General features: G+C 34.3%; 1 protein-coding gene across 2 annotated transcripts; it reads right to left on the bottom strand.

Moving 5' to 3' along the window:
- Window positions 1-499: 499 nt before the first annotated feature.
- LOC133299734 (transcription factor BIM1) lies at window positions 500-8,975 on the bottom strand. Of its 2 annotated transcripts, none has more exons than XM_061499226.1 (12): window positions 8,747-8,975; window positions 8,060-8,510; window positions 7,879-7,956; window positions 5,907-6,293; window positions 4,421-4,520; window positions 4,149-4,276; window positions 3,374-3,479; window positions 2,781-2,850; window positions 2,609-2,704; window positions 1,969-2,417; window positions 1,066-1,201; window positions 500-935 (listed from the first exon to the last, which is right to left on the bottom strand). In XM_061499226.1, the coding sequence occupies exons 2-12, from the start codon at window positions 8,094-8,096 to the stop codon at window positions 831-833; spliced, it is 1,692 nt and encodes a 563-aa protein (XP_061355210.1). In that variant the 5' UTR covers window positions 8,097-8,510; window positions 8,747-8,975; the 3' UTR covers window positions 500-830. The 2 variants fall into 2 exon arrangements, with proteins under 2 accessions (XP_061355210.1, XP_061355213.1); XM_061499229.1 differs by having other exon boundaries at window positions 1,969-2,414.
- Between the last annotated feature and the right edge of the window lie 405 nt (window positions 8,976-9,380).

Raw genomic sequence — 9,380 nt, 5'->3', positions numbered from 1 at the left:
AAACTGAACATTTCTAAATTTTAAATTTTCGGATATTATCATAAACTAAATGTAAAAATCATATTTTTGAAAATTGAGATTCCCAGATAAAAAAAAATTTCTCCTCTACCAAACACTTTGCTAGAGTCTATCATGATTGTGACTAAGAAATCCTCTTAATAATTATCTTTCTCTGATTTAACTTTTGCCTTCATGAAAATACAACTTGTTTCCCACCGCTTCTCAGTTATTATTTACACAAAAAAAAAAAAAAATGAAAGTAAAAAGGTAGAGTAGGTTTTTTTATTGGGGTTTGTATTTGTCATTTAACATGACACAACAAAGTTTTCTACATACACACACAACATTTTGTGAGGCCTACACTTTTTGAAGAAAAAAAAAAAAAAACTACGGCACGTAAAACGAATCTCTATAACATTATAGAGTCACTTTTCCTACAATATAACTCTTATAAAACCCTTCTTTATTCTATCTCAAAACAATACATTAGACCACCAAAACCAATGTTAAAAAATATGCAGCAAATAAAGGACCAAAGTTTCAAACTTTACATGAATCGAAGCCTTGATTAAAACACAGCTTCTCAATTAGTATGGAAGCCTCTATAATTATATAATGTAGATTCTAAAATAATGCATATTATTTTGTTGTGGGGAGCCTAAGGATCGCCAACAAACTAAGAATACACTACATGTACAGAAGATATCACCCTTGCTGGATAATAAGCCAGCAGAAGATATAAATACCCCTTCCAAAAATTAATTTTAAAAAAGTTACCCCAAATAATTAATAAAAATCGTAATAAGGAAAGAATGGATATAACGGTCGAATTAGCTTCTGCATGTCTTTAGCTTCTTGACTGCTTGATCAGACTTCTCAGCGCTAGCGACTCTAGAACGCATCATTCTTTGATTTTTAGAAGGAACTTCATTATCCTAGGGGAAAATGATTAACAAATTAGATAATAGTACGCGGTTCTACTACATGGAACTTTAATTGAATGCTAGTATCAAGTTATGTTCATAAGAAAAACCTGGGAAAAGGGCAATTAGAGTGTTAACATACCTTAGCACCTCCAATTGACACTGGCACAGTTGGTCTGATGTTAGCTTGCTTACCAAGTTCAATTTGCACTGAGATGCTAGCCTGTGACAAATCCACTCCCGAACTCTGCAGTGCTTGTGTAAGTGTATCCAACAACCTGTCCAAGTACAATAAAGTTTCTTTAATATATTAAAATCAAAATGCTCCCAGCGATCAATATTGCCATCCTAATCACAACATGTATCATTTGCAAGCATTTGAGAGAAGACGGTGCGCTAGTTCTCTAAGATCACAAACATGAAATTTATAACTTCACATACTTAATTCACTGATCCAACTAATTTGGGATAAAAATGGTGTTGATGTTGACATAATAAGTTTTCCATGATTAGCTTGGTCAATCCAAATATTGTGCAAAAATTTGGACTAATATCTAATATTCTAGATTATTTGTTTGAATTGTTTCCAAAAAAAATAAAAATTGTTTGAATGGAACAGAGCAGCACTACAAACCATGTTAACGGAAGACAATAGGTATTCCACAAAAGAGATAACAATGAATTAAGAGTTTAAAGCTGCGAATTGAAATTATGGACTTCTTCCCTTAGTATACAGCATCAAGAATTGCAAATCTAGTCAGAGAAAGGAAGTGAACTAAGTCCAAATTTAGGTCGCATAACACTATCCAATGGCAAATCATTTCTTAACCCTCATAGCCGGATCTAAGTATGCTATGACATTATTAGGTGATTAAAGAACTTGTCTCCACAACAACCTGCCATATCCCTTTCACTAAATCATGAATGATCACTAGGGGATGAACCCATATTTTATGTCCAAGACAATGTAAATATAGTCTAAAGGAAATAAAACTGTTTTTTTTACCATACACACTAATCAAATAAATACAATATAAATTCTCACCCTTTTGAGTACACACTTGATATGCTAATAGCACCACCTTCAATAGTGAGCTCTTTCTCTTTCAGCTTTTCACTGGTAGCAGTCATAGTCTGACACTCCACTGAAGGTTGATATATGGTGTTCTGTGCATCAGATGCCAATCTATGTGTGAGCTGAGACACTACTCCGCCTTGAGCTCCGATTTGAGTTGGACTGAAGAAATTTGGTTGTGAAGAAATAGGAATTGGAAAAGCCTTATTCATTATTCCAGAGTGAGGATCCATTGTCTTGAAGGTAGTCGTTGTGCTCAAGCCAGATTCTACATTCTGGGTACTACCAGGAGTTGATGGGGAGATGGTGATATTATTCCCGTCAATCTTTGAAGAAAACAGCAATGTTGGAGATGGACCTGACCCACTATTTGTGCCACGAGGTTCAAAACTTTCTGCTGGCCTGTCGTTATCTCTCTGCTTTGAATAAAAAATTGAAAATCAGTTTTTGGATAAAGAGGCCACAAATAGTTGTGGTTACTTCTGAATTCAAATCCATTTACACTAGGCTATATGATAATAATGAATGTATCCACTTGAACAATAGACAAGCTTCTGCCTTGCTGAGTCTATTCCAACACGAAAATAAGACAGGTATGTTTGGTATTTACCATTGGCGTCAATTTTTCTGGCACGTTATTCCACCCTGGGAATGAACCTTCGTACTTATGCACCTTCTCTTGTAAAAAGTGAATATACTCAATGACCTACAAATAATTCAGATTAAGAATTAATGAGCAATAAAACAAATAAGAAAATTCATATCATCTCATATGAATGTACCTCTAACAAAAAAGATGCTTTGTCCCTCTTTTGGTCACTGTGTGGAATAAGCTCTCGTAACATCTGGAATCTGCATGATTAATTCAAATATTCTATCAGATGATTATAAGCAATAGTGCCGACCCTGATTGATGATCTATCAACTCAGTCCACCCAAATAAGAATGAGGAAACAATGATGCATAAGATGCCTTGTAAGTTGTAACTTGTAACTGCTTTAATATCTATCAAAATATGAAAATACTACTTTGACAGACACGGAACTTACAAGAAGACAAAATGATCTATTTGTTGTTGATGGGTAAGAGGGTGGCTGACAGGGACTAACTGATCAACCATAAATCTAATAGGAATACTTTTTTAAAAGCCCAATGTTTCTTTTTTGGTACAGCTTTTACTATAACTAGAAAGAATGACAGAAATTGTCATTAGAAGTTAACCGTTAGGACCTGATTGTAAGGAACTTTTCTTTAAGTTATTTCAGTCAGTTTATAATTAAAAAAAGGAAAGTTCTTTTTGCGCGTGCTTTGCAACTTGCGACTGCCTCTTCTATAATCCTGAAAAACTTCCATCAGCATGGTAGGTAATACTTGCCTGTCATTTATTTTGCTCCTTCTCCGCTGTTCTGTAGCAGAATGTTTTGATCTTGGAGTGTTTGGCTTTTGATCAGTACTCTTCCCATCCACTCTCACCCGCAGTTCTGCGGTAAATAATCACTTATGTTAACCTCGTCCGTAAATTTCAAATAAGTGAGCTTGAGAGAAAATAATCACCAATGTCAAAGCCCCTTTGTAGGTATTTCCCCCGCCCAAACCAAATTAAGTAGATAGAGAATAAAAAGTGGTTATGGCACTCGAAATTCCCTTCTTGCACCCTTATTAAAATTAAGATACACTACTAACGGCAAAGACAGGAAGAAAAATCGTTAAATGACAAAAAAAAAAAAAAAAAAAAAAAACATTGGGAGAAGAGAAAAATATAGTTGTCACACAGATTCACCGAAAAGCATCTCAAAATTCAATTAGTTTTGGATTGAGAATTCTATGCAAACTTTTCAAATTAGTCCAAAAATGTTACTACAAAAATATAGCCAAGCGGCCTTTTGTAGTCCAAAGAAGAAGAAACAAATTTTGTGGACTTGTTATCCAAGTAACAAAAAAAAGTAAGAACTTGATGACATGCATCTACTTTTAAAAAAAAAAATAATAGCACATAGGCAAACTATCAAATCAAAACAACTCAAAAGCACTAAATTACTTAGATTAGCGAAAAGGAGAAATTTAACATAAACATTAAGCGAGCCAGCTCAAAATATTTTACATATAATTAACGGCAACGGCATGCTGCAGCTCAAAACATTAAAACTTACCTCTTTCGGCATTCGAGGATTCTTTCTTAAGAAAAAATGTTTCTTCGTTTTCTAGCTCTTCATCCTGGGCACAATCCTTTGCAGACTTCATCATTTCCGTAAAACTCTGGTTCTTCTGCCCGGTTGTCCTGTTGAATCAATTTCAGAAATCCAGCATAAGCATGAAAATAACCCACCTTAAAAAGCAACTATTTCCGAAGAGTGAAATTTAAAAAATGAAAGTAATAGACGCAAAAACATTGAGCAAGAGGCAGGGAGACAATATGACTAACTGTGATGAAGAGCGAGACTTGAAGCTGCTCTGACGATTGTTAGAAAACGACTGTGACGTTCGCTCTGGCAACGTCCACTGTCCTAGCTTTGCCGCAGACTCTGTCATTGAATAAAGCGGGGCCAAACGCTATTACCTCGGCAGATTCTATGCAACTGATATTTTATATCATTATTACTGCTACTTTTTTTTTTTTTTTTTTGCTGAATACTGTACAAACAATGAACTTGGCTAACTACTCCAGCATACTACCAAGGCCTGTCTATTATATATAAAGAAGGTGGGAGTAAATAATCGGTCGATATTATACTTTAACTGAATGAATACTTTCCCCATCTTCTATTATATATAAAGAAGGTGGGAGTAAAGTAATCGGTCGATATTATACTTTAACTGGATGAATACTTTCCCCATCTTCTAGTATTTTTATGAAGACAGAAAAATTTCTCCGCCAAACTTACACATGAAAGTTGTAATATCCGTTCACGTAAAATAATATATATATATATATATATATATATATATATATATGGGACAGGTTATATTTACAAACTTTTTTTGTTTACAAACTCTTACAAACTACATTATGTAGAAACGGTCATACATTAATCACACACTGTATGACCAGTCCTACATTATAGTGTAATTGCAAAAAAAATTTGTAAACGAATCATGTCCCTATATATATATATATATATATATATATATATATATATTAAGAGGATAATACTAATTCAATAAAAAGACAACACATTACAAACATGTCATTGAATTAAATTAATAAGTGCATGATAAAATTTAAATACAATTCCAACTATTAAGACGCAGAGTACATAGGAATTTCTTGGGTAACAAGAAAGAAAGGTGGTTGTCTGATCCTTGTTGTGACGTATATATATTTCAGGTTAAGGCTTGTTTTGACGTATATATATTTCAGGTTAAGGTTTTGCAAATGTAAATAGTAATTATATAAAGGGTCTCAGCTTCTCATCCTACAACGAATTAACACTATATATTATTAATAATAAATAATTATAATATTAAAATTGATTTTTTTCTCTCCTCCATATCAATTGACAGTTTTTGACAAAAAGAAAAAAAAAGCACAGATTTTAAAATTATAAATATATATTGCCTGTAGTATGCAGTGTGAGAGATTGAGAGCTATATTTTCCTTGGGGAAGTATATACTTACTATTAAAAAAATTTACAACCTTTACAACTAACTTAATCATCATTGATTTCTGTCAATCTAACGATTATAATTTATTGAAAATTATTGAGTCACATTTATTAATTAATTATTATTCTCAATAAATTATAACTGTTAGATTGACGAAAATCAACGATGATTAAATTAGTTGTAAATGTGATAAACTTTTTGGTGTCCTCATCGTTTCCCTTATATAAAACCCAAAAAAAATGCGCCAAACTAGCGCTAAAATGCAAAGAATACGCATAAAAGAGAGAGAAATTTTGTGGTTTACCAATATTGGGTTTCTCGCCCGCATTATTCTCCTTTCCTGTCTTTCCCTTCTTAGCCGCAGATTCTTCCCACAAAGTGAAACCACTTGAAGTATATGAACTGCAGTTGGAGTTGTCATCATTTCTATCTGTACTAGTTGCTTGACGCCCAGTGAAAAGGGATGCCTCTGGCTTGTGAACCCTTTGATTATCATTAAAATAGGAAATGTGGCTAATACTGTAAGTTCCAATTCCTCCAGGTAAGAGGTGCTCAACTGAAGGTGGTGGTGCTGGGGGTGGTAGTACTGAAACCACCGATGCTATTTCATCTGTAACTTCTTCCTTGGCATTGGCTTCGGTTTCTACCCGTTCTAGTGGCTGCAAGAAATCATGGGTCTTGAGGTAGCTTCCTGTTCACACATGGAGAAGGCAACAAGATGCTGTTCAGGTCAAGGGAAAAAAAAGCTAACTCATTCATGCAATCAAAATCAATTTTAAAACAAAGACACACACAAAGCGAATGCAAGAGACAAAGAGCTAAGCTTGGAGAGGATTTTGAGGAAAGCTGGTACATCGTTTTCATTTCTAGCTAGCTATGTTGCATGAAGCACAAGACCATAGCTAAATTCTCCTGTTACGGTTATTTAGACAAGGAGTAGAGCTCAAACCAACTACCAATAACTGAACACAGTGAGGTGATAACTAATATATTAGCGTTGAGTTTATAAAGAAATATTACAAAGGCATAGAAGATGAAATAATATTACTGCATCACTTTTTATTTCATTACTTCTAGTTCTAGCTCTGATGCAAAATTAACAATATGCTGATAAATTTTTAAGTATGTTAATCATTTGATTTTATTTTTTTTGGTGAAAATCATTTGATTTTTATATAGAGATAAAAATGTATCAACACAAAATAATAACTGTCTCTGAAAATAAAACATAAGTTAATTTTACCGCAAAAAAAAAAATAATATAATAAAAATATAAAATTGCCTTTATATGATAGTTTAGCCCTAAAACACAAAAGTCTTCACCTTGAAAGAACTAATAACACCTAACACGATGCATTATATTGTTTTTTTTTTAGTCCATTGCAATGATTGCATTATATTGTTTTAACGTTTTTGAAATGCAACATGGTACGTAACCCCGTAATGAAGATTTTAGCTGCATTCATGAACTAAAAGTACTTTTTATCTATTAATGGCTCATGAGCCTAGATTTAAAGAAGAAGAAAGAAGAAGAGAGAAAAGAGTTACAAAGGGGACAGGAATGAGAGCAATCAGAACCTGACGTCCCAAAGACAGTGCAAGCTACCACCGGGATATTCCAAAACCAAAACATACATTTCAGCCAAGGAGACAAACCTTTCGCTTTGAGATAAAAGAGTGTGAAAAAAAAATATAGCGCCTAAAGAAAGTGCAAAAATGAATTCAAAGTCTTTCATTTCATTTTCATTATTAAACGTCTGTGAGTTGGGAGTGAGAGTATCTTCACAAATGAAAAGAAAAGGAAAACTACACCTACACGGGAACGCAATTCCCTCCTTATCAAAATCAAGGCCTGATTTGAAACGTCAAATCATCTGCAGGTCCGATTCCAATTTGGGTCCCATGCCCCACCTCCCCCCTTTATCAAACGGTGTTAAATACCTCGTGATTGACACTTTTCCATTTGTCATGAAAGCCTTCGGAAAACACCATAGGAAATTTTGTTAAATAATAAATACGTATTCCGTGAGATTCATGGCCCAGATCCCTTGATTAAATAGCAGTCACGTGCACGAACAACCATGATGTATAACTACTTTCAGAATTGAATTATTTTGAAAAAATTGACCGTGATGTAGAATTTATACGATATTTACATCATGATCCCACGTCAGAGAAAAACATGGAAAAAACAGAAGAAAGAAAAGAAAAAGGAAAAAAAAAAACACAGTGATTCATTTTGCATAATTTCCAAAAATCAAAAAGCGGAAGAATACCTTGAGAAGGTGGCCTTGGCTCTTGTTGGGCAGTTGAATTACTGTAGAGTGACAGAAAGTCATGCGTCGGTTTTCTTCCTGCTCGCGTTCCGCAGAAAAAAATTACAAAATCTCATATACCAACAAATCAAAGAGAAATTAATTATTAAAAAAAAAAAAATCAGTTACAATCGGGAACTACCTTCGGTTCCAAAAGAACGCGCTTCAGGAAGCTCCATTAAAACTAGAATATTTCCTTTTCTTTCCCGGTGATTCAACGAATTTTTGAATTTCGGTCTTGCCGAAGCTAAAATCTCATGGAATTCAATTCCGTTACTGTGTTGTAAGTCCGAATTCCCTTCGAATTCGGAAGCCAACGCAGGGATTGAGAACTTGCAGCTTCGATCAGTATCTCGCGGATAGAAAATTCTCAGATCCGAATTGAATAGAAACTGTATTTAATTTCTCTTGTTTCTTAATCTCTCTAAGATCGGAGACGCATTCCTTCAATTTCGTCTACGAATAATTATTCACATAACCACTCTCAATCACAAGTTTATATCAAAGGAAACTAATTGCGTGATTGATTTCCATTAAAGTCATTGGACAAAACAGTTTGGCTACAGAGCATCCAATCAGAGATTTGACAAAATCTGAAACACGATATTACACATAATTAATCGTAATTCAACTTCCAAAATTTAAAGCGTTTTCTGTTCCGATTAGACAGAACAAAAGAAAATTCGCACTACCATAATTCAGCTTGAAAAACGACTGAAATCTCGAATCAGCAACGTAAACAACACAAATAGCTAGAGAAAAGAAAAGATCCAAACGGACAAGATAAAAGTGCGTATTCCATTAAGAAACATGCAATTACAAGAATTACCATATCGATGACCAACCGTGGAGTTGAACAAGGACTGTGAGAAGCGTCACTTGAAGCAAAGCATGAATTGGAACAGTACCGAAAGTGGAGTCCGCAGCAAAATGGAACTGCAGAAGAATCGGAGAGAGTTTAACACAAAACTTACTTTCTCTGTCGATTCCTTTGTTGCACTGAAAACGAGCACTGTGGCGAAAGATCAGGTCTCGGGTCGGAAATTTGCTCTTTCTATTGTCTCTGTTGTGTTTAGAATTGATATTTTAGACACAAAGATGTTTTTATATAGTTGCCTGCGTTCTGTGTTTTCGCCATCCATTTTTATCTTCTTTTTCTTGTTTTACCTCCGTCAAGTCCGAAACTCCGTTTACAAACGACGTTGCGGCGGGTAACGATGTTAAATCCATAGACCATAACAAACTATTTTATTCCGTTCGCCGTTTACTTGAATACACGGTTATATGGGCCAGGAGAGGTGACGTAGTGCTGAAAACTTGATTTTTTTTTTTTTTTTAATGTTTCAGCAATCCCTACACATTTTTATTCGTGCAACCCTAGTTCTAATTAATTAATTGTGTCCAGTGCTGTCAGTCAAAAAAATTGGTGTCCTGGATTTTCTTGAGCCAATAAAATACGGTTT

Source organism: Gastrolobium bilobum, unplaced genomic scaffold (assembly GCF_033153095.1).
Source record: "Gastrolobium bilobum isolate Gb01-03AN ecotype WA unplaced genomic scaffold, APGP_CSIRO_Gbil_v1 utg15578, whole genome shotgun sequence".
Classification (NCBI taxonomy): domain Eukaryota; kingdom Viridiplantae; phylum Streptophyta; class Magnoliopsida; order Fabales; family Fabaceae; genus Gastrolobium; species Gastrolobium bilobum.
The sequence above is the reverse complement of the archived record's forward strand: the minus strand, read 5'-3'. Positions and strand labels throughout refer to the sequence as shown.

Excerpts from the sequence above, each read along its gene's own strand:
- LOC133299734 (XM_061499226.1), bottom strand. The coding sequence starts at position 8,096 with ATGGAGCTTCCTGAAGCGCGTTCTTTTGGAACCGAAG. Across the intron at positions 4,277-4,420 it reads AAGTCTCGCTCTTCATCACA|GACAACCGGGCAGAAGAACC; the intron begins GTTAGTCATATT and ends TTGATTCAACAG. Across the intron at positions 3,480-4,148 it reads ATCCTCGAATGCCGAAAGAG|AACTGCGGGTGAGAGTGGAT; the intron begins GTAAGTTTTAAT and ends TATTTACCGCAG.